The following is a 26888-nucleotide window of genomic DNA, read 5'->3' on the forward strand; positions in this document are numbered from 1 at the left end:
TGCGCCATGTGCGCTTAACCCTCTGTGCTACTGCCCGACTCCCATTTGAACAGGGATCCTAACACCAGTCCTTGAACTTCGTGCTTTGTGTGCTTAACCCACTGCGCTACCACTCGGCCCCCAGTAGTCTTCTTTCCATGAGAAATAAAGGTAAAATCACAGATGGTTTGTGCGAAACCTCTATCCCGGTACCAAATGTATTATTCTCATTACACTGTATTCTGCCTTTCTATTAATAATTAATGCCTTTGTATTAGATTGAATACCAGAAGGCATGGGCTAGGAGAGTGAGTGAATGTGTGTGTCCGTCCATCCATCTGTGTCCCTCCTGTGTATATCTCATTTTATCACAGGCCTAAACATAAATGTATAACTGAATGTGACTGACAGAATTGGGGGAAGGGCTATGTGTTTTTTTTTTGTTTTGTTTTTTCCTCCAGGGTTATTGCTGGGCTCCGTGCCTGCACCATGAATCCACCGCTCCTGGAGGCCATTTTTCCCCCTTTTTTGTTGCCCTAGTTGTTGCAGCCTCGTTGGGGTTATTATTGCCATTGTTGACGTTGCTTTGTTGTTGGATAGGACAGAGAAATGGAGAGAGGAGGGGAAGACAGAGGGGGGGGGGGAGAGAAAGATAGACACCTGCAGACCTGCTTCACCGCTTGTGAAGCGACTCCCCTGCAGGTGGGGAGCCGGGGGCTCGAACCGGGATCCTTACACCGGTCTGTCGTATGCTTTACATTGGCTTGTTCTAGCCCTCCCCCTCCAAGAGAATTGGATGAGTCCTGTTAATTTCGCGGGCCTGCTTGGCCCCGCCCCAAGGGACCCTGGGAGAGGGTTCCGGAGTCCGAGAGTTCCTGAGTTCCCCAGTGACAGAGTTCCTGAGTTCCGGAGTTCGAGAGTGCGAGGGTGCGAGAGTTTCTGAGTTCGAGAGGAAGGGAGAGGGTTCCTGAGTTCGAGAGTGCCAGAGTTAGCCAGAGTTCGAGAGTGACAGAGTTCCTGAGTTCGAGAGTTTCAGGGTTACAGAGTAAGAGAGAGTGCCAGAGAGACAGAGTTCCTGAGTTCGAGAGAAAAGAGAGTTCCTGAGTTCCCCAGTGACAGAGTTCCTGAGTTCCGGAGTTCGAGAATGTGAGAGTTTCAGAGTTTGAGAGTAAGAGAGGGTTCCTGAGTCCGAGAGTTCTTGAGTTCCTGAGTTCGAGAGTTTCAGGGTTACAGAGTAAGAGAGAGTGCCAGAGAGACAGAGTTCCTGGGTTCCTGAGTTCCAGAGTAAGAGAAAGAGTGCTTGCGCCGCCGCAAAGAGAGCAGAGTTCTGTTTGGTGATTAGTTTGTCTTAGTTTATGAATCGTTGTTCCTGAATAAAGAAATACAGCTTCCCTGCCCAGCTGTTGTCTCCGCGTCTCTGTTCACCACCGTGAAGCTAGCCGGCCGGCAAGAGCCTCAGAAATTTTAACAACACCGGTCCCTGCGCTTTGCGCCACGTGCCACCACCCGACCCCCGGGCTATGTGTTTTTAGGTTACTATTTTTCAATGTGTCCATCACAAGTGCACCTCCTGATCGCCTAATTGTGCTTTATAATACACTAGGTCCCAAGCAAGAGCCATGTTCTAGGCCATGTTACTGATTGCCCCGGTTCTTTTTTCATAGGAAGCACCGGAGAACACGAGACCGGTCCAGGTCATCATCATCTTCCTCCCACTCATCCCACTCCTATAAAGCAGAAGAGTACCCTGAAGAGACAGAGGAGAGAGAGGAAAGCACTACGGGCTTTGACAAATCAAGACTGGGGACCAAAGACTTCGTGGGTCCAAGTGAAAGAGGAGGCAGAGCTCGAGGAACCTTTGTAAGACCCTGCCCTTTCCTCTCCAAGCCTGGGCTTCTGTTCTAATTATATGTATATCAGAAGACCAATTTAGTTGCCATTGACACACATGATCCTGTATAAACCCCAAACTCTAGCTTCCATTTCCCAGGCTTTCCATTTTTAGTTACTTTTCATAACCACTTAACTAAAAAACTTTTGAATTTCAGAACTTCCTTCACTTGATTCCTACAGTATGTGGGAAGTTCTTGTGCCATGTGAGTTGACATGAGCAGAAAAGGAATGGCTAGTAACCAGTTCACTAGCATATGACTATAGAATAATTAATCCTGTATCAGAAAAGTATTTAAACAAAATATAAGGAGTTATTCTTAACTATTCCTGACCTGGTCCTTTGTTCTTTTTCCTTGTCTTTCTTGCTATAGCAATTTCGAGCTAGGGGGAGAGGCTGGGGCAGAGGTAACTACTCGGGCAATAACAACAACAGCAGCAACAATGATTTTCAGAAGAGAAACCGAGAAGAGGAATGGGACCCTGAGTACACACCCAAAAGCAAGAAGTATTACTTGGTATGTGTCTGGGGCCAGAATCAAGGGCCAAAGGGACCTTTGGCACACACAGTACCTGACACTGAACCCTTAACTGGTCTGTCCAAAACCACTAGGAAACGTGTGTGCAGGCAGATTACACCACATCAGAGCTAGATTCGGTCTGTATTGGCAGTTGTAGGAACAGGTTGTTAAGACTGCACAGCCACCACTGCTTAGCTTTTCTTTCTTTTCTTTCTTCCTTTTTTTAATTATCTTTATTTACTTATTGAATAGAAACGACCACAAATCAAGAGGGAGAGAGAAAGAGACATCTGCAGCCCTGTTTCACCAGCAAAGCTCTCTCCCCCCCCTCCCCTCCCCCGCATGTGGGGACCAGGGGCTTCAACCCGGGTCCTTGTGCATTGTAGCGCATGCGCTCAACCGGGTACACCACCACCCGGCCGCTGGCCGCCTACCGTTGCTTTTCTATGGCTCCTGAGGGTCGCTCTCACTTCTGGAGGACTCTTTGAACTATTTCTAGAGAAATGTTTACTGGGCTCAGGGTAGGTGCTGGGAGTGAGTCTGCAATAGGGAGGAGTGAAGCACTCTCTTGTCCCACCTCTCTGCCATCTGAAAAAGTATCACCAGCCTGATCCATTATGGTGGGGGGATAAGTAGCTTGCAAAGAAGTAGCCTTAGCTCACCTGATCATCAGGAGCCTAAGGCTATTTGATGCCTTGGGACTGATGAAGTGTAATGGTGACTTCTGGTTTTCAAAAATTAAAAAAAAATATTTATTCCCTTTTGTTGCCCCCTTTTTTTATTGTTGTTGTAGTTGTTGTTGTTATTAATGTCATTGTTGTTGAATAGGACAGAGAGAAATGGAGAGAGGAGAGGAAGAAAGAGGGGAGAGAAAGCTACAGACCTGCTTCACCACTTGTGAATCGACTCCCCTGCAGGTGGGGAGCTGGGATCTTGAAGCGGGATCCTTACTCTAGTCCTTGTGCTTGCGCCACCTGCACTTAACCTGCTGCGCTACCGCCCGACTCCCTGGTTTTCAAAAATTTTTTGTTCCATCAATATGAATTGATTGAGGTGTAGATTAAGTGGGGGGTTTTATTACTATTTTCTTTCTGTTTTGCTCTCCTCCCTTCTAACATAAATGTGAATAAAGGGATGGAAGATAGAAGATTCCACCTTTGGTTCTACCTTTGTCATGACAGTTTGAGGCCATGAGCAGATTATGTGTTCATAGTTATTATGCTACTGCTCCTTTGCTGGAGGTGAGCTTACTCTGTTAGCTGCCTGAGCTACCCAGCTCAGGCAGTGTCTTATTTGGTGTGATGGTTTTCTCAAAACTCATCCTTTGAGAAGTGGTATGTAATACGGAATTACTTGAAGTTCCTGTGGTCTTGGTCTGGAGATTTTGGCATAGTGGGGGGTGATAAAAATCACATGAGTTTATGCAAAGATGGTTAGAGGTAGTTATGCAAAGATGGTTAGAGGTAGTTGGTTTTTTGTTTGTTTTTCTTGGTGTTAATCAGGGATTTATTTACTTGCCTCCAGGGTTTTGCCTGTACTACCAAGCCACTGCTCCTGGAGGCTATTTTTTCCCTTTTGTTGTCCTTGTTTATTATTGTTGGATAGGAAAGAGAAATGGAGAGAGGAGGGGGGGAGAGAAAGACACCTACAGACTGCTTCACTGCTTGTGAAGCGACCCCTCTGCCTTAAACCTGTCCTTGCACTTCGCCACCCTACCCCTTAGAGGTTAAATTTTATCATTATGTTAAAAAGAAAAAGCATAATAGGAATTATTTATTTTTTTTTAATTTCTTTATTGGGGAATTACTGTTTCACATAGGAATTCCTAAGACACCCACCATAATACCCTGGGGTCTAAATAGGTGGGCACAGAGCTCTATTTTTGGTTCACACTGACTTTGGTGACATTTTTCTTTCCTCAGCATGACGATCGCGAAGGTGAAGGCAATGAGAAATGGGTGGGCCGTGGCCGTGGCCGTGGCACATTTCCCCGGGGTCGAGGCCGGTTCATGTTCCGGAAGTCCAGCACCAGCCCCAAGTGGGCCCATGACAAGTTCAGTGGGGAAGAAGGAGAGATTGAAGACGACGAGAGTGGGACAGAGAACCGAGAAGACAAAGACAATTCACAACCCACAACAGAGTAGATAGAGCTCATTCTGATGGGAGCCCCTGCCCAGTGGGGGGATAAATGCTGGGAAAAGGCTGGTGAGGACCTAAACAGGAGCCTCAAGAAGATTGTAAAAGCCCTATCCCTGCCCCCTGCCAGCCATGTGGAATCCTACTATAGCCAAAAGCACCCTGGCACTTTGTCCCACTGGACAGAGGCAGCCGGCCATGGGGCCTAGGGCCTGGCCCAGCTCTTGCAGAACACAACATAATGGGCTTTAGCTGTGTTTCTCATTTGTTGTTGGTGTGTGGGGTGGGGGATGGGGTAGGGAGGGGAGAGTGATACTTGGATTTTTGTTTTTCCCCATTAGAAACCATTATTTTTGTTCTTAATTTCATTTGAAGAGGACTAATTTGATTTTTTAACCCCTTATTTTCCTGATTTAACCCCCCTCTTTTTTCTTAAGCATATGTAGTAACGTTAGCAGAAAGTTAATTTGGAAAACTGATTCTTAAAAAGAAAACAAAAGCATGTGAATAAACGAAGTGTGTTCACCTCAGTTTGGGACCAAACTGCTTGGATCTTTGTAAAAATCGGTTTTTTGTATGTCGAGTTCAAGGCCTTTCTGACTACCTTGTGTTCCCCTGTTTTGTGCACCTATGTATCTTATCACACATGGTGTTTCTCCTCACCACTCCCCATGTGCAGCGCACTCCTCCCTCCCCCCAGTATTTTCTGATTTCTTCTGGGCTAGGCTTCTTTCCATTCTCCACCACCAGCTCCAGTATCCCAAACTTTCTAGTCCCGCTGATCCTCAGCACAACAGGGGTGAAAACTGAATGACAGTTTCTGGTCTGTTTTCTAAGAAACTTCTGAATTCTATTATCTTTACAAATATAAGATGAGAAAATAATTTTTCAATATTTTTTATTAATCTTTTTATAAAGTGAAAAACTCCTATGATCAATTAAGGAAGATGGTTATGGCTGGGTGGTTTGTGGGTCCCCCCCCCCTCATTTTTTATTTTTTACCCATAAGCTTTAGTTTAAAACATTCTGTTATGGGGGGGCGGGCAATCTCTTAAAATGGGTCCTTGTGCTTAGCTTCTGAGGCAGCAGTCCTGAGCAGGTGAATCATAGGACATTCCTGCATGTGTTATCTGTGGGCTGCATCCGCCTCTTCATCCCAACCTTTGCCTCTTGGGTTGTGCTGTTTTCCCCTTACTTTGCTACATTGCTATAGTTAAGTTGGTTTTACTTAAATGATTCATGTTTAGGGAGAAGAAAAAAACCTTAAAATCTGTTTCAACTCCTCCTGCAAATAAAAAATAAATGAAGTGTCAGACATATATAAGCTCTGGTCATTGTCATCCTGAGTGAGTGAGTGTGTGTGTGTGTGTGTGTGTGTGTGTGTGTGTCTGTCTGTCTGTCTGCATGCTAGTAGCTCCAGAGAACCATGAAGGTGAATATTAAATTACTTTGGAGGCTGGGTCCAGATTTGACCAGCCTCACACTCAGGTGTAACCTGAAAGAAGCTTTAGTCTCTGCCAACTCTTCATTCACACTCCCATCCCACACACGTGCCCTTTTTTGTCCTTCAGCCTGTACCTTGGACTAATGAAGAGAACCAGATTTTTTTCACTGATGTCACAGGCAAGGACTTTGGCTTCGAGGTGGTAGGGCAAGGATCAAGGGGTGTAGGTAACAGGCACAACCTTCTGTGTTCACCCAGCAGGGAAATTGCCTAGAGGTTAATCGGAGGCTACTTGGCTCTGGGGTCTTAACCATAAACCCTTACCAGCTCTGTGAGCGGGAAGAGTCTTGAAAGCTACTACAGTGCTTTGTTCCTGCCTACGCCTAAAAATAATCCTGGAGGGATCTTCTGAAGCAAACTAGGCCCCCCGGGGGTTGGTGCTTCTGTTAGTAGTTTGTAACACGGCCAGAGATTTAGAGTAATACCAGCCAATGATTTTGTGCTCACTAACCACACCTTTCAGCCAGGGCTTCACCTTAGAGCAGCTGCTGCCTGCTGAGGGACTGCCGCCTCTCCCTCCCTACCTTTTCCCCTGCAGCTAAAAGCTTGCTGGGAAAAGGTAAATGAGGGAAGGCTCTGCATATGGTGGGTGGGAGCCTCAGGGCCATAGGAAGGCGGCTAGACTGGATTGTAAGTGACTAGGCCGGAAAGAGCTTGTGGGAACTGTGACCCCAGCACTAGCCAGAGACTGGGTAGGGGGCCAAACCTGTTGAGCAGGACCGCCCCCTCTCACGCTCACTCTCAGCACCTGGAGCCTGACCTATCGGCTCGTGTCTCCGCCTCCATTGCCTCACCAACTCGTCTCACCCTATTCCGGTCCAGTACTGGACTGCCAGCGGGACAGCACTATCCTTTCCCCCCGGTTCTGGAGGCCGCACCCCACAAGCTATGGGTAGGTGCAAAGGGTTTGGGGTGGCCCCTCTGGGCAGCAGTAAGAGCCACCAGCCGGCTTTGCCACCGTCCTCTACACGGACCTGGCGGGCTCCCAGCCCTTCTGAGCCGCGCCCCGTCCGGTCCTCTGCTTGCAGAGGTGCTCGTCCTAACTGGATACCACGCGCAGAAGGACGACGAGCTGAGTGTGGCGCCCGGGGACGTGGTCCGGCAGGTGTGCAACGGGCCGGCCCGAGGCTGGCTACGCGGAGAGCTGGGGGGCCAGTGTGGGCTCTTCCCCGAGCACCTGGTGCAGGTGAGGCCAAGCCCAAGATCCGAGGGTCTTAGCTCGCATAGCCCCGATGCTGAAAGCCCCACTCCCGTGCCTTGGTTCCCAGAAAATCCCGAAGAGTCTGCGTTGTGCGGGGGAGGTGCCCAGACCGCGCTTTGCGCGCCGCACAGGTGAGTGCCAGCCGAAAGGCGCTCGGAGACAGCGCAGTCCCGGCCTCGGCTCGTTGGGAGGGCGGGGCTCTGGGCGGGGCGCGGGCTACTCTGCGGTCTGTGATTGGCTCCTGCGCACAATGCTCCGCCCCAAGGCGGGGTCTGGAGGTGTGGAGAAGAGCGCTAGCGGCCCGCTCCTCACCCAGGCTTCCAGACTGGGACACCTGACTCTAGTCACCTCAATCTCGTCCCACCTAGGTGACCTCAGTAAATCTAGGGGTCCTAAGAGATGGTGCAAAGTGAACTTCAACTACAGCCCGGAGCAGCCAGACGAGCTGAGGCTGCAAGCTGGGGAGATTGTGGAAATGATAAAGGAGGTGAGAGGATGAGGTGACAGAACTGTGGGAAGCGATAGAGAGCAGGGGGATAAAGTGAGAGTTTGGGTAGGGGGGAATGGCGATGGGAGCAGAGCAGGGAAAGTGAGGGAGGAGGAGTCGTCACTAGGTAGAAATGGGACAGAACCAAGGGTGTGAGATTCCTAGTGTCCCTTGGAGCAGAACCAGATGCCCCTGCGTCCTCCCCTCCTCCCCAGATTGAGGACGGCTGGTGGCTGGGGAAGAAGAATGGGCAGCTGGGAGCCATCCCATCCAACTTTGTGGAGTTGCTGCACAGTGGGCCCCCAAGTGAGACCTGGATCCATCCCTGTGAAGCCCCCTGTGATCAGATTCTGCAGTCTTCTGTGATTCCCCCCAGTGACCTGAGTCTGTCTGTTGCCTACACATCCTCACCCCTTTCATCTCTCCCATGGAAATTGTGAATGAGTGCCACCCCAACCCACCTCTCCTAACCTCACTATCCTCTACCAGGCCTTGGCAACTCAGACATGCCTTCAGTTGTGCCAGGTCTGGAGCGGCCCTCCAAGGTAAACTGGCTGGGGTGGGCACAGAGGTGGTGAGTTCTTCTCAGGGGGCTGGAGGCTCAGCTTGTGCCTCCCTCCCCCTCCCCCCATTAGCTGAGCAGCATGACCTATGACAGCCCTCCAGACTACCTGCAGACAGGTAAGCTCCCAGGCAAAAGGGTCACTTGGGATTCTTTCCCTGTGAAGAGTCACTGCCATATATCAGTGAATAGTTCTTTATGTGTTTGCGGGGATGTGTGTCTACTTATTTTTGAACATAAAAATTCACACACGCCTAACATGCTACATATATGCATTAAAACTTAATAATAAACACCCACAGTCTATCACCCCAACCCAAGAGTGACTTGGGGACCCACCTAGGCTGATGGAGGAGGAAATTTGAGGAGAGTGGCTTAGCCTCAGTACTCTGATCTCCCCTTAGTCTCCCACCCTGAGATCTACAGGGTCCTGTTTGACTACCAGCCTGAGGCCCCAGATGAGTTGGCGCTGAGAAGGGGGGATGTGGTCAAAGTACTGAGAAAGGTATGAGGGCAGTGGCTGGGAGTTAGGAGAAGGGCTGGAATGTAGGAGGGAAGGAATGTGGGGGGTATGCATCACACACACACACACACACACACACACACACGTCTACCTGTTTTTCTCTCAGATCACAGAGGATAAGGGCTGGTGGGAAGGGGAGTCTCAAGGCAGAAGAGGAGTTTTCCCAGACAACTTTGTGCTCCCACCACCCCCTGTAAGTACAGAGCTGCACAAGTAAGGGGCTACTCTGTGGGTCGTAGCTGGAAGGTCACATTGAAATGAGAGTGGGGAGTCCAGCGGTAGTGCAGCAGCAGGTTAAGTGCACATGGCCCAAAGTGCAAGGACCTGAAGGATCCCGGTTCGAGCCCCTAGCTCCCCACCTGTAGGGGGGTCACCTCACAAGTGGTGAAGCAGGTCTGCAGGTGTCTATCTTTCTCTCCCCCTCTTTGTCTTCCTCTCCTCTCTCCATTTCTCTCTATCCTATCTAACAATGATGGCATCAATAACAACAATTTTTAAAAAGTGCACCAAAAGGGGAAATAGATAGAAAAATAAATAAAAAGAAATGAGAGTAGACCTAGACATGAAATGTGGGTGCTCTGAATCAGAATTCATCTGTGTGTATCTATAATTTTCAAGGAGAGCAATACAGAGAGAGAAAGACCAGAGCACTGCTCAGCTCTGTCATGTAGTGGTACTGGGGATTGAATCTAGGACTTCAGCCTCAAGCATGAAAGTCATTTCCATAACCACTATGCTGTCTCCCCAGCCCAAAATTCAATAATTCTTTTCCACTTAGGTCAAAAAGCTGACCCCACGGACAGTAGCGCCTCGAGACTCAGGTGGGTTCCTGGGAAGTCTGGGAGTGGGAGCTTCTCTCTTCACCCAAATCCCTCAAAGCCAGTACACTCCCTTGGGCACCGCACCATTAACTCCCCGAGGAGTTAAGGACCTAGTGGAAATGCTTGTGATATTTGGGATTGTGTTAAGTTTACATGCTAAAATGTCCATGTTTCTGCTTGTGTCTTTAGGCTGTGGTTATCAATGTACTTAGATTTCATTTTATGACATGTAGGGACTGATTTCTCTGTTTGTGAAACCATATGTATATTCATTCTTCTATATCAGTGAATGACTTAAAAAATATTTTGGCTGGGAAGACAGCAAAATGGTTATGCCAAAGATTTTCCTGCCTGAGGCTCCTAGGTTCTAGGTTCAGCCCCCAACATTGCATAAGTTAGAACCTAGCAGTGCTCTGGTCTTTCTCTATGAATGAATAGCTTTCTCATTAAAATTTTAAAAACCCATTGTAAGGAGTCCGGCGGTAGAGCAGCAGGTTAAGTACACGTGGTGGCAAAGTGCAAGGACCAGTATAAGGATCCCAGTTCGAGCCCCTGGCTCCCCACCTACAGAGGAGTTGCTTCACAGGCGGTGAAGCAGGTCTGCAGGTATCTTTCTCTTCCTCTCCTCTTCCCTCCTCTCTCCATTTCTCTCTGTCCTATCCAACCATGACTACAACAATAAAATAGTAATAAGGACAACAAAAGGGAATAAATAAATATATATTTAAAAAAAAACATTGTAAAGATCCAGGTTCAACTGCCCAGCTCCCCACCTGCAGGGAGTGGGGGGTCAATTCACAAGCGGTGCAGCAGGTCTGCAGGTGTCTATCTTTCTCTCCCCCTCTCTGTCTTCCCCTCCTCTCAGTTTCTCTATCCTATCCAACAACAACAACAGCAATGGCAACAGTAGCAATAACAACAGCAAGGGCAACAAAATGGGAAAAATAGCTTCCAGGAGCAGTGAATTCATAGTGTAGGCACGAGCCCCAGCCATAACACTGGAGGCAAAAAAAAAGATTTATTTATTAACATGAGGGAGAGAGAAGAGAACCAGAGTATCACTCTGGTGCATACAATACTCAGGATCAAACTCAGGACCTAATGATCCTAAGTCCAACACTCGTCATTATGCCACCTCCTGGGCCATAGAAAGTTTAAATTGTTATAAAGTCCTATTTATCTTTTTCCTCTTTGGTTGCTTATGGTGTTTTCTTTTTTGTCATTTATATGAAACCAATGCCAAATCCAAGGTTAAACCTTAAATAGAGTGGTGGACACCTATCCTGGGGAAATAGGAAACTATACATGTGGGGCCACATGGTGGCGCACCTGGTTGAGCACACGTTACAATAAAGATAATAAAAAATAAAAATAAAAAAAGGGACTGGGTGGTGGCGCACCTGGTTGAGCACACGTTACAATAAAGATAATAAAAAATAAAAATAAGAAAAGGACTGGGTAGTGGCGCACCTGGTTGAGCACACGTTACAATAAAAATAATAAAAAATAAAAATAATAAAAGGACTGGGTGGTGGCGCACCTGGTTGTAGTGTGCAAGAACCCAGGTTTGAGCCCCCAATCCCCACCTGCAGGGAGAGAGCTTTGTGAGTGGTGAAGCAGAACTGCAGGTATTTCTTGTCTCTCCCTCTCTGCCTCCCCCTTCCCACTTGATTTCTGGCTGTCTCTATCCAATAAATAAATAAAAATAGTAAAAAATTTTAAAAGAAAAAGAAACTATACATGTGACTGCAAATGTCTTGCAAATTACTTCCCCCCCCCAGTAAACTGATAAAAAATAAATTAAAATAAAATTTCAGAGGGGCTACATGTGGCACACCTGGTTGAGCTCACACATTACCATTCGCAAGTCCCCAGGTTCAAGGCCCCACTCCCCACCTGCAGGAGAGAAGTTTCATGACTGCTGAAGCAGGTCTGCAGGTGGCTTTCAGTCTCCCTTTCCCCCCTTCTCAAATTCTCCCTGTCCTATCAAAATACATAAGAAAAAAGGAAAGAAGAAATAAATAAAATAAAACCTTAGGGAGTCAGGCAGTAGCCCAGCAAGTTAAGCGCAGGTGGCACAAAGTGCAAGGACCCGCGGAAGGATCACGGTTCGAGCCCCCAGCTCCCCACCTGCAGGGGTGTCGCTTCACAGGTGGTGAAGCAGGTCTGCAGGTGTCTTATCTTTCTCTCCCCCTCTCTGTCTCCCCCTCCTCTCTCTATTTCTCTCTGTCCTATCCAACAACGACAACATCAATAACAAGGGCAACAAAAGGGAATAAATAAATAAATAAAAATAAAATAAAACCTTAAATTTGAGAGACAGAGAGAACCACTCCACTACTGCTGCCGCTGCACATTCTCCCATGTGGTGGCCTGGGGCTTGAATCTGGATGCTCTAGTGGGCAGTTTGCCAGCTGGGCCCTCATCTTGATTTTTTGTTTGTTTGTTTTTGTTTTGTTTTTTGTTTTTGCCTCCAGGATTATTGCTGGGGTTCAGTGCCTGCACTACTCTACTGCTCCTGGAGGCCATATTTTTTCCATTGTTGTTGTTGTTGCTGTTATTGTTGCATAGAACAGAGAGAAATTGAGAGAGGGGGAGAAGACAGAATCCTTCCACTGATCCTTGTACTTCACACTAGTGATTTTTTTTAATTAATCTATTTTCCCTTTTGTTGCTCTTGTTGTTTTATTGTTGTAGTTATATTATTGTTGTTGTAGTTATTGATGTCGTCATTGTTAGATAGGAAAGAGAGAAATGGAGAGAGGAGGGGAAGATCGAGAGGGGGAGAGAAAACTAGACACCTGCAGACCTGCTTCACCGCCTGTGAAACGACTCCCCTGCAGGTGGGGAGCCGGGGGCTCGAACCTGGGATCCTTAAGCCAGTCCTTGTGCTTTGTGCCACCTGCGCTTAACCGCTTGTGCTACTGAACGACCCCACATCTTAATTTTTTAACCTGCCCTGCCTACCCTACAGAATGTCTACAAGGACCAAGCTGGTGGGGTTGTGAGTGGGCAGAGGTGGAAGCTGCCCTAGAGAAGAGAAAATCACAGAGTATAAACACTTCTTAAATTATTTGCTGTCAGGTGGAGAGTAGATAGCATAATGGTTATGCAAAGAGACTCTTATGCCTGAGGCTCCAAAGTCCCAGGTTCAATCCCCCACACCATCATAAACCAGAGGTGGTTAAAAAAAATTATTTGATATCTGTAGTAAATTTTCAGAGCACTGTAATAATTTTGTCATTTTGATTCAGCTTTACAGCTGCTTGATGGGGCAAGGATTTGACATTCCCCCCCCCCAAGGCCTCATCACCAAGGCATGTGCTCTATCAGATGAGCTATCTCTGCTCTAAGCATGTCTTAAAGCATATTTATATATGACGGGGTAACCAGAGCATCACTACAGCATGTATGATGCCAGGGATTGAGTTCAGATCTCAGGCTTGAGAGTCCAGCATTTATATATTGCACCGCTACCTAGACCACACACCCTTCCTTTTCTTTATTTTTAATTTTTTGAAAGAAAAGAAAGAAATTGATAAACTGAGTCCAGCTGCCTAATTCTAAATATAACTTTCCACTATATATACATAAACAAATGCGCACGCGTGCGTGCGTGCGTGTGTGTGTGTGTGTGTGTGTGTGTGTGTGACACTGAGAAAGGAGATACAAAGGGAGAGAGAGAGATTCTTGCAGCACAGCATTACCACTTGTGAAGCTTCCTCCTTGCAGGTAGAGGACCGGGGACTTGAACTGGGGGTCTTTGTGCATGGTAATATGTACACTCAACCCACTCCTCCCATTCCTGCCTTTTCTTTGCCCTGGTCACTTGGACACTAACTGAAGGATGAGATCATCCTTTGGTCTTTAAAAATATATATTTTTAGGGGCTGGGCGGTCATGCAGCGGGTTAAGCGCACATGGTGCAAAGCTCAAGGACTAGCGTAAGGATCCGGGTTCGAGCACCCGGCTCCCCACCTGCAATGTGTGGGGGGTCTCTTCACAAGTGCTGAAGTAGGTCTGCAGGTGTCTGTCTTTCTCTCCCCCTCTCTGTCTTCCCCTCCTCTCTCCATTTCTCTCTGTCCTATCCAACAACATCATCAATCATAACTACAACAATAAAACAACAAGGGCAACAAAAGGGGAAAATATATTTTTTAATATTTTTGTTTATTATTGGATAGAGACAGAAATTGAGAGGGGAGGAGGAGATAGGTAGAGAGACAGAGAGACACACCTGTGCCACCATAAGTCAGAGCTGAGCAGTGCTCTGGTGAAAAAAAAAAAATTAATTGCCACCAGGGTTATTGCTGTGGTGAGGTGTGGGCCCTACAACTCCACTGTTACTGGCAGCAACCCCCCTTTTTTTTCCTGCTTTATTTGATAGAACAGAAATAAATTGAGAGGGGGAGACATAAAGAAAGAGACACACCTGCACATCTGCTTCACTACTTATGAATCATCTCCCCTACAGGTGGGAGATGATTTTGAGTTTGAACCCTCATCCTTCCACTTGGTATTGTATGTGATCAACTGGGTGCACCACTTCCTGGCCCCCAGTTTAATTTTTGCATAACAATTATGCTATCTACCTTCCGCCACAACCCAATTTAATTTTTATTGAGGTTTGACTGCAGGCACACCTCAGCATCATGAGTTTGGTTCCAGACTACCACAATAATCTGAACATTGCAATAAAGTGAGACAACTTCCTGTTGTTTTCTCGTTCACACATAAGCTCCATTTATGCTCTCATGTCATCTGTTAAGTGTTCAGCAGCATTATGTCTTGAAGAGCAATGCACACACCTTAATTAAATGTGACATAGAGACAAGGAGTCAGCACAGGAAGCTGGAAATAGACTCATTCAACACAGGGTTGCCACACCTTCAACTTATAACAAGTGTAATATCCATGAAATACACTAAGTGGACTGGATGGTGGTACATACAGTTGAGCACATTAGCACACATTACTGGGTACAAGGACCCCAGGTTCAACACCCAGTTCCCACCTGCAGGGGGCAAGATTCACGAGCGGTGAAACAGTGCTCCAAGTGCATCTCTCTTTCTCTCCCTCCCACTTTCTCTCTCCCTCCCTCCCCTCTCTCTCTCCCTCCCTCTCTCTCTCCCTATCTACTTTCTCTTACTGCTCTCTGCCCCATCAAGTTAAATCAATAAATATCTTTTAAAAAGAGGAGCTGGGTGGTGGTGCACCTGGTTGAGTGCACATGTTACAGGTTTGAGCCCCCAGTCCCCACCTGCAGAGGGAAAGCTTCATGAGTGGTGAAGCAGGGCTGCAGGTGTCTCTCTCTCTCCCTATCTCCCCATTCCTCTCGATTTCTGGCCATCTCTATCCAATAAAAATAAAGATAAAAAAATTAAAATTAAAAAAATATATAGAAAGTCCAGTAAAACCAGGTGTCCCTGGTTGTCTGTGCATCCATTTTTCTAAACAACTCATGTGACTTAATCACTCAAATTTTATTGGAGCGCTACAGGCTATATACTATTTAAAATTTTTTTTTCCCTCCAGGGTTATTGTTGGGGCTTGGTGCCTGCACCATGAATCCCCTGCTCCTGGAGGCTTTTGCAATTTTGTTGCCTTTGTTGCACTTGTTGTAGTTGTTATTGTTGTCATAGCTGTTGTTATTGGATAGGACAGAGAGAAATCAAGAGAGGAGGGGAAAACAGACAGGAGGAGAGATAAGACACCTGCAGACCTGCCTGCAGGTGGGGAGCTGGGGGCTTGAACTGAGATCCTTACACCAGCCCTTGCACTTTGCACCATCTGCACTTAACCCACTGTGCTACCACCCAGCCCCCAGTTATATACTATTTTAAACCAGGTTTAAAGAATGGGGTGGGCTGCAGAGTATAGCTCCTGGGCTGGGATGCATGCCCCTGCACCACATGGAAAGTGCTGTGACACCAAAGCTTCTCTCCCTCACTCTCTGAGGGTCTCAGTGAAGGCAGCCTGCCAAAAAACAAAATAAAGGATACGGCAGTGGAGGGGTACAGAGATGTTAGTTTCCTCTCTATGTTCTCATACAACTGGCAAGTAATAGAGTGGGAGTTCAAAACCTAATGTCTGGCTATAAGGAGCCATGCTTTTGCCCTGTGTGCATACTTCTGTTGTGACAGTGTGCCTGACTAAATGCCAACATGTAGGGATATATCAGAGTGGCTAGTCATGTGTCCTGTCCACAGACATGACATAGATGTTCCTGCCTGAGTGTTCATGTTGATGCTACCTTCTCAGTAAATCAGTGGAACTTTCTCTGACCGCCCTACTAACAATTGTACAGCATCCTGCTTATTTTTCCTCTCTAACACATAACTAACTCTGACATGCTCCATATCCTGCTCATTTCGTTTATGTCTGCTTCCCTGGATAGAACATGAGCTCACTCTGGCTACTATAGCAAGAGCACACTACAGACAGGGTGAGTGCAGCCAAAGCCCTGAGTGAGGTGAGGACAGTCCAGGAGATGACTAGGATGTTTATCAGGTGATAGAGGTGGTATTGAGCCTTTGAATTCAGGACTTTTATTATTATTGTTATTCCCTTTTGTTGCCCTTGTTTTATTGTTGTAGTTATTATTATTGTTGTTATTATTGATGTTGTTGTTGGAGAGAAATGGAGAGAGGAGGGGAAGACAAAGAGGGAGAGAGAAAGATAGACACCTGCAGACTTGCTTCACCACATGTGAAGCAACTCCCCTGCGGGTGGGGAGCTGGGACTCGAACTGGATCCTTACACTGGTCCTTGCTTTGGTCCTTCACTTTGCGCCACATGTGCTTAACCCGCTGCACTACCGCCCTACTCCCCCCCCTTTTTTTTTTAAACTAGAGCATTGCTCTGCTCTGTAGTGGTGGAACCTGGGACTTTGGAACCTCAGGCATGAGAGTCTATTTTCATAACCATTACCCCACTTTTTTTTTTCCCCCTTCCAGGGTTATCGATGGGGCTTGGTGCCTACACTATAAAACCACGGCTCCTGGAGGCCATTTTTGCCATTTTGTTGTCCTTATTGTTGTTATTGTTGGATAGGACAGAGAGAAATCAAAAAAAGAGGGGGAGAGAAAGCAGACCTGCTTCACTGCAAGACTCCGGACACCACCCTCCCCACCCACGGAGGGGGTGGGGCTGGAACTGGGATTCTTGTGCTGATCCTGGCGCCTCACACCATGTGCACTTAACCCAGTGCACTACTGCCGAGCCCCCAGTATTTTTTTATGGTATTTTAAAAATGTATTTATTATTTATTCCCTTTTGTTGCCCTTGTTGTTTTATTGTTATAGTTATGATTGATGTTGTTGGATAGGACAGAGAGAAATGAAGAGAGGAAGGGAAGATAGAGAGGGGGAGAGAAAGATAGACACCTGCAGACCTGCTTCACCGCCTGTGAAGCGACTCCCTTACAGGTGGGGAACTGGGGGCTTGAACCTGGATCCTTAGGTCGGTCCTTGTGCTTTGCGCCACCTGCGCTTAACCTGCTGCGCTACTGCCCTACTCTCCTTTTAAATGGTATTTATTTATTTATTATTGGATAGGGACAGACAGAAATTGAGAAAGGAGGGGGAGATAAAAAGGGAGAGAGACGGGAGCCATTTGTGAAGCTTTGCCCCTGCAGGTGGGGACCAGGGGTGTTTTGATTTTTGTTTTTTTTTAATATTTATTTTCCCTCTTGTTGCCCTTTTTTTATTTTATTGTTGTTGTAGTTATTACTGTTGTTGTCATTGATGTCATCGTTGTTGGATAGGAGAGAGAGAAATGGAGAGAGGAGGGGAAGACAGAGGGGGAGAGAAAGATAAGACACCTGCAGACCTGCTTCACCACCTGTGAAGCGACACCCCTGCAGGTGGGGGGGGAGCCAGGGGCTCGAACCTGGGATCCTTAAGCCGGCCCTTGTGCTTTGCACCACCTGCGCTTAACCCGCTGTGCTACCGCCCGATTCCCTGTGTTTTGGTTTTTAATTGCCAGCAAGGTTATCACTGGTGTTGGGTGATAACCTTGCATGACAAATCCACCACTCCTAGTGGTTTGTTATTTTTTTTAATAGGACAGAGAAAAATTGAGAGGCATGGGGAGATTGAGAGAGAGATTTGTAGCAACTAGTTCACCATTTAAAAAAAAATTTTATTTACTTATTCCCTTTTGTTGCCCTTGTTGTAATTATTGATGTCATCCTTGTTGGATAGGACAGAGAGAAATGGAGAGAGAAGGGGAAGACAGAGAGGGGGAGAGAAAGATAGACACCTGCAGACCTGCTTCACCGCCTGTGAAGCAACTCCCTTGCAGGTAGGAAGCCGGGGGCTTGAACCAGGATCCTTACGCTGGTCCTTGCACTTTGCATCATATGCGCTTAACTCGCTGCGCTACTGCCCGACTCCCGTAGTTCACCATTTATGAAGCTTCTTCCCCAAGTGTTGGGACTGGGGATTTGAACCTGGGTCTTTGTGCATGATAACGTGTCTTCAACTGGGCTTGCCACTGTCTGGCCCCTCAGGACATGTTTTGAAAGTAAGGCAAACAGGGTTCAGTGATAGTATGGATAGGCAGCACAAGGGAATAAAAGGGACCAGAGACAGCTCATCTGAGCCAAATGGGTAAGACAGAGTAGTGAGAAAGGGATGATTTGAGTATTTGGGGACAAGGAGAAAAAGCTTTGCCTGTGTTAGTGTGTGATGTCAGTTGGCTCTCTTCAAGTAGAAATACTAAGAGGCAGTAAAGGAAGAGGAAGGGATGAAAGATGAAAATGAACTAGGGAGTCGGGCTTAGCACAGTGGGTTAAGCGCAGGTGGCGCAAAGCACAAGGACTGGCATAAGGATCCCGGTTCGAACCCCGGCTCCCCACCTGCAGGGGAGTCGCTTCACAAGCGGTGAAGCAGGTCTGCAGGTGTCTATCTTTCTCTCCTTCTCTCTGTCTTCCCCTCCCTCTCTCCATTTCTCTGTCCTATCCAACAACGACAACAACAATAATAACTACAACAATAAAAAACAACAAGGGCAACAAAAGAATAAATAAATAAAATAAATATTTAAAAAAATACTTTAAAAAAGAAAAAGAAAATGTAGGAGCTGTAGGTTTATTGGTGACCTCACCAAATGACTTAGGAAGTAAGTGAAATAAAGTAGACTAACAAGTCCAAGGAGGATAGATTAAAAGGGGAAAGATTATTGCCATGGTCCAGGAAGCAGAGGGTCACTTAGAAATGCATGAATTGCAGCTCTTGAGGTAATAAGAGTATTAAGTCCTGAATTTGATCCCTGGCATCACATGTGCCAGAGTGATGCTCTGGTTATCTCTCATACATAAATCTAGAAAGGAAGTAGTAAAGGACGGAGAGAAGGAGGAAAGAAAGAAAGAAATGAAGGAAGAGGGAGCTGGGCGGTAGCACATCGGGTTAAGTGCACGTGGCGCGAAGCACAAGGACCAGTGTAAGGATCCCGGTTTGAGCTCCCGCTCCCCACCTGCAGGGGAGTCGCTTCACAGACAGTGAAGCAGATCTGTAGATGTCTATCTCCTCCCCCACCCCCCCACCCCCCGTCTTCCCCTCTTCTCTCCATTTCTCTGTGTCCTATCTAATAACGACGACATCAATAGCAACAACGATAATAACTACAACAACAATAAAACAAGGGAAACAAAAGGGAAAATAAATAATAATAATAAAATGTTTTTTAAATAAAATGAGTTGGGGCTGGGTGGTGTTGCACCTGGTTTACCGCACATGTTACAATGTGCAAGGACCCAGGTTCGAGGCAGGAGGAAAGCTTCACAAGTTGTGAAGCAGGGCTGCAGGTGTCTCTCTCTCTCTCTCACCCTCTCTATCCCTCCCTTCCCTCTTGATTTCTGACTGTCTCTATCCAATAAATAAAGATAAAAAAAACTTTTAATGAAATGAAGGAAGGAGGGAAGAAAGAAAAAAGAAAGGAAGGAAGAGAGAAAGAAAAAAGTGCAGGAATAAAAACTGCCCAGAGGGGGTCAGGTGGTAGCGCAGCAGGTTAAGCACAGGTTGTGCAAAGCACAAGGACTGGTGTAAGGATCCCGATTCGAGCCCCCAGCTCCCCACTTGCAGGTGGGTCACTTCACAAGCAGTGAAATAGGTGTCTTTCTCTCCCCCTCTTTGTCTCCTCTCCTTTCTCAATTGTTGTCCTACCCAACAACAACAACATCAGTGACAACAATAATAATAAGGGCAACAAAATAGGAAATATGGCCTCCAGGAGCAGTGGATTCGTGCAAACACTGAGCCCCAGCAATAACCCTGGAGGAAAAAAAAATCTGGCCAGATAAGGGGCCATCTCCACCACAAAGTCTTCCCTGACAACTACCAGAGTGCTCCCACAGTTCTCTATGCCCATGTGGTAAAGAGTGATCAGTTTACCCAAAGACTCTAGGTTATAAAGTCAAGTGTCCTGTCCCTGTTCCCCTATGCACAGGACTGGGACAAGGTCAGTGGCTGTTGGGTGGGTGAATAAGTGCCACACTCTGGTTTTTCCTCTCAGCTCTTATTAAGGAAACCAAACTGAAAAAGATAATGCCCAAAACTACCCTCCCTGCTGTCAAGAAGCTGGTGACAGCACCCAGTGGGCCTAGCAAAGTCAAGTAAGGAGCAGGGTGGGGTGGGCCAGAGAAGGCACAAAGGAAATGCCATGCCTGCCCCCCACCCCCAATACACACACGTGCACACACACACACTCACTCACTCACCCTGGGTCTGATTGGGGTGTGTTCCAGGCCATTTCGGACACCCACTGGAGACTATTTGAAGCGCCCCTCCCGAGACCCTGGTAAGTCTCACTGCCTCCTTCCTGTGGGGCAAAGACTGGGGCAGGGAGGAATGGGGAGATACTCAGTGTCTCTATAGACCCGGACCCCTCAAGTTCTGGTCTCACAGGCTCCAGTAGCAACTTTCTCAGCGGGAATCCAGGCCACCCTGGCAGGAAGAGATCCAAAGTCCAGGCTTCCCGGCAGTACTCTTCAGCCAGTCCGGTGAGGGAAGGGAAGCTGGGCAGTGTGGGTCCCGGGACACACACACACACACACACACACATCAAGGGAAACCAGTCCCCAGCTGAGATCTTGCCTGCATCACCACAGGAAAAAAAGCACAGCAACCTAATAAAGACCCTGCCTCTGAATAAGACCGTGGACAAGACCCCTATCCCAGAGAAGACTCCTGTCCTCAAGACCCTCACTCCACTGAAAACCCTGACTCCAGATAAGGTCCCCAGCCCAGAGGAGGCACTGGCTCTGCAGGACAAAACCCCTGCCCCAGAAGCAGTTCCTGTCCTAGAGGAGACCCTGACTCTGGAGGATGAGGTCCCCATCCCAGATAGGGATTTTTCTGTGGATGAGACCCCGACCCCAGAAGTCCTACCTGAAGATGAAGCCCTGTACTCAACTCTGGGCCCTACCCAAAAAAACTTGGCTGTGGAACAAGAGCTCCCTGAGGAGCTCTCCATTCAAGACAACTCCAAGCTGCATCATTTCTCTCCAGAGGAGGCCCTGGCAAAGGGCAAGAAGCTACTTGTGACCAGTGAGGCGCAATCCCACAAGGAGGTCCCCAGGTTAGAGGAGCCCCCCCTCTTAATGGCGAAACATTCGAGTGAGAGGGACGTCTCCCCACCCCAGCCAGAGCCCATGCCTGCCAGTGGGGACGCCCACCCCCAAGGAGAGGTTCCAGCCTTTCTGCAGGAAGCACCTGCCACGGGTGAAACTACCTTGGAAGTGGGCTCCCTCCTCCAGGAAGAGGTGCCCCCGAATGAGGAGGCAGCCCTCCACAAGACAACTCCGGCTCAGGAACATCCTGTCAAGACCACGGGGACTCCAAACCCGCAGGAGGGACCCACCCTTCAAAATCCCACGGACAGTGCAAACAATGAAAGTGATAGACACTTAACACTTCAAGACGAGGTCGAGTCTTTAAAGAGGTCGTTGGAGCAGATGGGGGTGCAGCTGGAGTAAGTGGTGGTAGAGCAGGGAGGGATGTGAGAAGCAGAGGGTGGGGGAGAGGCTAAACTTGCGGGCCGTAACCCTCTCTCGGTCTCCTCAGGAAGAAACTCAACCAAATCTGGGAGGAACTGAAGAACGAGAGGAAGCAGCGGCAGAGACTGGAGGTGGGTGGGCGCGGCCCGGCAGGCGGGGCAGGGGCAGAGCCAGGCCTCCCCTGACACCTTGTTCCCTTCAGGTTCACTTGCGGCGGGAGAACCGGGAGCCCAGCGCACGCAGCTCTGTGCAGACGCAAACGCATCCGTCCTGAGGGCGGGCCCGGGAGGGACGGAGGAGGGACCGGCTGGGGGAGGGGGTGCCTGGCCCCGGCCACCTACATCTTTTGCAAACAGCTTGGGGGAAACACCGGAAAGTAAAGTGCGGTGAACGCAGGGTGCCTGCCTGGTTCGTGCGGGGCCGGGCCTGCACCGCAGGGCAGGGGCGAGGGCAGGCGCGCTCCGCATTCCTGGCGGTCTCTCTGGGCCACATCTGGCCAACATGTGGCTCCTATTACCGTTCCCAAGGCCTGTGCGCGGCTATTTTTAGCCACCGGATGGGGGTGGGGGAGGGCTCCTGCAGACGCCGGCCCAGCACTGGAGGAATGGCGGGCAGCGGTGGGGCAGGTCGAGTTCTGCCGGCTGGGCGGGATTCCCGAGTCCTGCTGCGGGCCCGGGGGTGGGGGGCTGCTCCGGAGCTCCGACCCTTCCCAGGTGACACCTCACTGCCCGCCCAGAAGGTCTCGGGGAAGGCACCTCTAAGCAGGCACGCACTCCACAGTCCCGCCCTGGGACACAGGGTTACACCGGGACTGGAAGCTCCTTGGCGTCAAGGTCAGGGTCGGGAGACCTCGTGCATGTGTGCATGGCTGCTATGACGCGCGCACCCAGGGCATCCGCAGGGGCTGTGCCTAGCGGAGAGCCAGCTTGTGGGGAAGGTGTAGGAGTGAGACTGGTGAGTACGATATGACTGCATGTCCTCAGGTGAGCAGCTGGAAGCGGGTGGCCCAGGGACAAGACTTGAATTGGGTCTCAGCCCCGGGGCCCCTCGACTTGGCAAGAACCTTGGGGGAAGGGGCTCTTGGGAAAGGATGGTAAAAGAGGGAGACTGAGCCACTGGCAATGTAGCTTTCATTGGTCACGTCACCTCTTAACGGTTCCTCCAGAAAGGGTAGGGGGCTCTGAATCATTTTCCCCCTCCCCCAAGGTCTCCAGGTTGGACTGGAGAAGGGTCCTTTCCAGAGAGTAAGGATCCATGCCCATTAGCACCCGGGGCCACTGGGGGCTGGACTTCTATAGCACCGTGGGCAGGGGCAGTCCGAAGGTCCTGGGGCAGCGCCGAGCTCAAGTGCACGTCCAGCAAGCAGAGCAGCGCGCCTTGCAGGCGGTGCGAGGGGCCGGTCAGTAGTAATGCACGCGGCCCAAGGTGCCTGTGGTGGCGGGGCTGGGCCCCAGGGTGCCAGTGCCCAGCAGGTCCGGCTGCCCGGTGCGCCAGATCTCCCGCAGGATGCGCTCCCGCTCCTCCAGCCGCTGCGCCCGCTCCAGCTCCTCGGCCGATGTGAAGACATTGACGCTCAGGGGCCCGTCGGGCTCCGTGGGCAGCTCGGGGCCCGCCAGCGTGTCGTCGGGGCCTAGGCGGGTCACCGTGTCCTCCTCGTCCTCGTCGTCATCCTCGGGCTCCAGGGTGCTGCTGCGGGGGTCGCGGAGCGGGGCAGGGCCCCGGGGGCGCAGGCGCGGGGCGCAGGAGATGCTGATGACCAGCAGGCACAGAGTGAGCAGGAGGCCAAAGCAAACACCCAGCACGAAGTAGAGCCCAAAGCTTTCGGGGTTCGCTGGGGGAAAGAGGGGGCACGTCATGGAGGAACCCCAGAAGGTGGGCGTCCCTCCATCTCGATATGACTACATGCTCTGGGGGAGGGGCAGTGCCTCCTCCTCAGAGGGCATTAGGAACCCTCTCAAAGTGGGTTAGTGGAGGGTGGGAGTGGGGTGCAGGGGCAAGAAGGGGGAGGGAGTGCTGGGACAAGGACGGGGAGTGGGCGGGAGAGGGGTTCACCCTAGGCCGGCCCTCACCGCGGATGTGTGCGAAGGCCGCCAGGCTGTTGCTGAGCAGCTCCATGTCTCTGTGGGGGGCATCCATGCTGCTCTAGGGGGTGGGGGCTGCGCCCCCGCTCAGTCTGCGAGGTCACCGAGGTCAGATCCCAGTGAGACCCAGCTTCCTGCTCCGGGCAGCTTCTGTCCCTGGAAGAGCAACCCCCGGCTCCAGCCTGGAGAGAGCAGATCCCTAACTTCGCTGCAGACCTGGAGGAGGAGGACCCTTCCCTTGGCCTCGGACGTCCCGCCAACCCGGAGTCGGTTGGAGTCCGCAGAAGTCTCCGTTTCCACCTTCACCCCTTGGGGTGCCCGAAGGAGGCCAGGCTGCCAGGCTGCGCCGGCCGGGGAGCAGAATGGAGAGACGCGAGCTCCCACCCCCTCTCCCCTCCCTCGCCCCGCGGGGACCCCCAGCGCGGAGGCCCCGGTCACTCACAGTCGGTTCCCAGCTGCTCCACCGCCGGGCCCTGGCGCGTCCAGTGTCCGTCCGGGCAGCCGCAGGCACCCGGGGCCCCGCCGCTCCCGCTCCGTCCGGTCCCGGCCAGCCCCGCCCGCCCAGCTCGGCTCCCAGGCCACGGCAGCGCTGGCCGGACACGGGCCGATGGACCAGCCGGCGGAAAGTTTCCTCCGAGGAAAGAGGAGGGGTGGGGCGGGGCGGAGGCGGGGAGAGGAAGAGGAGAGGAGCTGCGAGCCACTTGGAGGAGGGGGAGCCTAGCTGGTGGGGCGTCAGCTCCACAGGAAACTGCGGGGGAGGCCTGACGCAGGGACCCGCCCCCAGACTACTACTAACAACAATAATAATAACGGGCTTCTGCCTAAGTGCCAGGCCACAGGCCAAAGCCTTTGCAATATTCTTTCATTTAATCCTAACGACACTATAAAGTAGGTACCGTTATCCTCACTAGGCTGGTAAGTAAATTGAGTCATGGAGAAATTGAACACCTTTACCGAAAGGTGAAGATATGAACCCGCTGTGCTTTGATACTGAAACTTCTCTACACCTTTTCGCCTGCCCTCCATCCACAGTCGCCTCCTGGGGTCCAGAGCTCTGGTCACGCAGAGTTAATGAGTGTTGGACTCAGGCTTTGAGCCAGACCTAACCCAGCCTTGCAGAACCCAGCCTGGGGCCTCCGCTGGCCCTTATGCTCTTCTGCAACAGTGCTCAGGACACAGAGAGAGTTTTCTCCAGATAAACCATTGTATGAGCGTACATTTCCACCTGGGCTGGCGCTGGTGCAAGCAGTGCCTAGTATGATCAGTGTGTGCTGCCCAGGTCCTCATTCTGCCCAGACTTCAAGCCCCCGCTTCTGGGCCCCCCTTCCTGGGCTGGGGCTGGGGTGAGGGGGAGGCCTTCTTGGCAGGAGCCTTAGAGAGGAGGAGGGAAGGAAGGGGGAGAGGAAATTGCAGACATAGCTGAAGGCGCTGCCTGAGGCCTCTGGGCCAATGCAACCCCCCCACTTCTGTCGGGGCTGGAGACCCCCTACTCCCAGTCCTGACACTGGGTTCAAGAAGAGGGCAGATCTAGACAGGGAAAGAACTGGGACTGACTCCCATAGGTACTGGAAAAGGACTCCCGAGTATCTTTGTGACTGTTTAGTCTACTTTGAGAGTACATGTCGAGGTATTTCTGTCTAGATTGTACACTTGCTGGTTTATTTTCATGCAGTATCCGCTTGAGCATTTTTGTGGGGGTGAGTATGTGTGTAAATCTGTACAGCCACTGGTCAGTAGCTTCTGAGCAGGAATGCTTAGTCTTTTCTAGTAATGTGGCTTCAACCTTCCTTTTTTTCTTTTCTTTTAGGTATATAATAACAAGTGAAAGAGCTCAGCACAGACAGTGCTGTGGAGGTTGGGCTTCAACCTGGGTCACATGCATGACAAAGTAGCGCACTATCCAAGGAGCTATTTTGGCCACTAAGAGAACAGTCACAAATCTTTGTTCTGGAACTGACTGCAGAGCTGAAGAGACAGTATGTGAAGAACATGATCTCCAGTGGCAAGTGTTGGAATAGGGTAAAGAGATAGAGACCATTGCTGTGTGTGGGTGACCGTCAGATGGTGACGTCCAAGATGAGACCTGGATACAGAAGAGGGGAGTATGTGTGATAGGGATGAGAAAAAGGGTAACAGACCTGAGGCAAAGGTGAGCTTGGGCCATGACTCCCCCCGGAACAAAATACAATAGGGACTGCAGAGGAGCTTGAGGTTTTTTGTTTTTTTTTTCATTTTTTATCTTTATTTATTTATTTATTGGATAGAGACAGCTAGAAATTGAGAGGGAAGGGGGTGATAGAGAGGGAGAGACAGAGACACCTGCAGCCCTGCTTCACCTCTTGCAAAGCTTTCCTACTACAGGTGGGGACTGGGGGCTTGAACCTGGGTCCTTGTACACTGTAACATGTGCACCCAACCAGGCGTGCCACCACCCATCCTAATCTTTTAAAAAAATATTTATTTATTCCCTTTTGCTGCCCTTGTTTTATTGTTGTAGTTATTGTTGTTGATATTGATGTCAATGTTGTTGGATAAGACAGAAAGAAATGGAGAGAGGAGGAGAAGTCAGAGAGGGGAAGAGAAAGACACCTGCAGACTTGCTTCACCTCCTGTGAAGCGACTCCCCTGCAGGTGGGGAGCCAGGGGCTTGAACTGGGATCCTTACGCCAGTTCTTGCGCTTTGTGCTGCGTGCGCTTAACTGCTGTGCTACCGCCCGACTCCCCATCCTAAACTTTTAAAAAATAATTTTATTTTTTATTTTTACCAGAGCAGTTGAACCTTAGTGGACCTCAGTGCTTCAGGCATGAAAATCATAAGCCAAAGCTGATAAATGCTCTGGTTAAAAAAAAATATGTATATCTTTTTTCATGACCCTTATGCTGTCTCCTCCACCTTGAGGCTTGAGTTTTTTTTTGTTTGTTTGAAATAGAAGTCAAAAAGTCCTAGCCTAACTGGGGGGTGGGGAGAGATTAGAGATGGAGGAGAGGTACTGAGGAAGTAGGGGATTGACTGAAAATAAACACAGTGGAACTCTGGGTGATGGAAATGGTCTATATCTTGTTTTAGTGATATATGGAGGTATGCTTGAGATGATCAAAACCAGTCATCCAGTTAAGCTTGCAATTCATTGGTTTTTATTACATTCAAAAATATGCCAGCCATCACCTCAACTTTAGAATATGTT

The 26888-nt window shown here is 49.5% G+C and overlaps 3 protein-coding genes across 10 annotated transcripts in view; 2 read left to right on the top strand and 1 right to left on the bottom strand.

Annotated features, from left to right (window-relative positions):
* The window catches only part of THRAP3 (thyroid hormone receptor associated protein 3), a 50856-nt gene extending 45017 nt beyond the window's left edge, over nucleotides 1-5839 (top strand). For all 3 annotated transcript variants that reach the window (XM_007538761.3, XM_060205873.1, XM_060205872.1), the window contains 3 exons: nucleotides 1644-1839; nucleotides 2244-2387; nucleotides 4313-5839. In XM_007538761.3, coding sequence (XP_007538823.1) covers nucleotides 1644-1839; nucleotides 2244-2387; nucleotides 4313-4534 — 562 coding nt within the window. In that variant the 3' untranslated portion in view covers nucleotides 4535-5839. The remainder of the gene's footprint in view (nucleotides 1-1643; nucleotides 1840-2243; nucleotides 2388-4312) is intronic.
* Nucleotides 5840-6814: 975 nt separating this feature from the next.
* SH3D21 (SH3 domain containing 21) lies at nucleotides 6815-22017 on the top strand. Of its 5 annotated transcripts, none has more exons than XM_016195090.2 (16): nucleotides 6815-6922; nucleotides 7059-7216; nucleotides 7299-7362; nucleotides 7600-7718; nucleotides 7934-8024; nucleotides 8208-8263; nucleotides 8354-8399; nucleotides 8685-8785; nucleotides 8910-8996; nucleotides 9582-9624; nucleotides 20140-20239; nucleotides 20372-20424; nucleotides 20532-20626; nucleotides 20735-21597; nucleotides 21690-21753; nucleotides 21825-22017. In XM_016195090.2, the coding sequence occupies exons 1-16, from the start codon at nucleotides 6919-6921 to the stop codon at nucleotides 21894-21896; spliced, it is 2016 nt and encodes a 671-aa protein (XP_016050576.1). In that variant the 5' UTR covers nucleotides 6815-6918; the 3' UTR covers nucleotides 21897-22017. The 5 variants fall into 5 exon arrangements, with proteins under 5 accessions (XP_016050576.1, XP_060061867.1, XP_060061868.1 ...); XM_060205884.1 differs by having other exon boundaries at nucleotides 7059-7135; XM_060205887.1 differs by lacking the exons at nucleotides 6815-6922; nucleotides 7934-8024 and having other exon boundaries at nucleotides 7087-7135.
* A 718-nt stretch (nucleotides 22018-22735) lies between these two features.
* On the bottom strand, nucleotides 22736-24284 carry EVA1B (eva-1 homolog B). 2 transcript variants are annotated; one of them, XM_007538760.3, is made up of 3 exons: nucleotides 24146-24284; nucleotides 23692-23885; nucleotides 22736-23453 (listed from the first exon to the last, which is right to left on the bottom strand). In XM_007538760.3, exons 2-3 carry the CDS (start codon nucleotides 23756-23758, stop codon nucleotides 23023-23025), a joined length of 498 nt encoding a protein of 165 aa, XP_007538822.1. In that variant the 5' UTR covers nucleotides 23759-23885; nucleotides 24146-24284; the 3' UTR covers nucleotides 22736-23022. The 2 variants fall into 2 exon arrangements, with proteins under 2 accessions (XP_007538822.1, XP_060061871.1); XM_060205888.1 differs by having other exon boundaries at nucleotides 23692-23919; nucleotides 24146-24280.
* Nucleotides 24285-26888: the final 2604 nt, after the last annotated feature.

This window comes from Erinaceus europaeus, chromosome 13 (genome assembly GCF_950295315.1).
Source record: "Erinaceus europaeus chromosome 13, mEriEur2.1, whole genome shotgun sequence".
Taxonomy (NCBI): Eukaryota; Metazoa; Chordata; class Mammalia; order Eulipotyphla; family Erinaceidae; genus Erinaceus; species Erinaceus europaeus.

What these genes read in the sequence shown, in the direction of transcription:
- SH3D21 (XM_016195090.2), top strand. An exon ending in TCCAGACTACCTGCAGACAG is followed by an intron (nt 8,400 to 8,684) that starts GTAAGCTCCCAG and finishes ATCTCCCCTTAG; the next exon opens with TCTCCCACCCTGAGATCTAC. An exon ending in CAGATGGGGGTGCAGCTGGA is followed by an intron (nt 21,598 to 21,689) that starts GTAAGTGGTGGT and finishes CGGTCTCCTCAG; the next exon opens with GAAGAAACTCAACCAAATCT.
- EVA1B (XM_007538760.3), bottom strand. Translation starts at nt 23,758, where the DNA reads ATGGATGCCCCCCACAGAGACATGGAGCTGCTCAGCAACAGCCTGGCG. An exon ending in GGCCTTCGCACACATCCGCG is followed by an intron (nt 23,454 to 23,691) that starts GTGAGGGCCGGC and finishes TCTTTCCCCCAG; the next exon opens with CGAACCCCGAAAGCTTTGGG.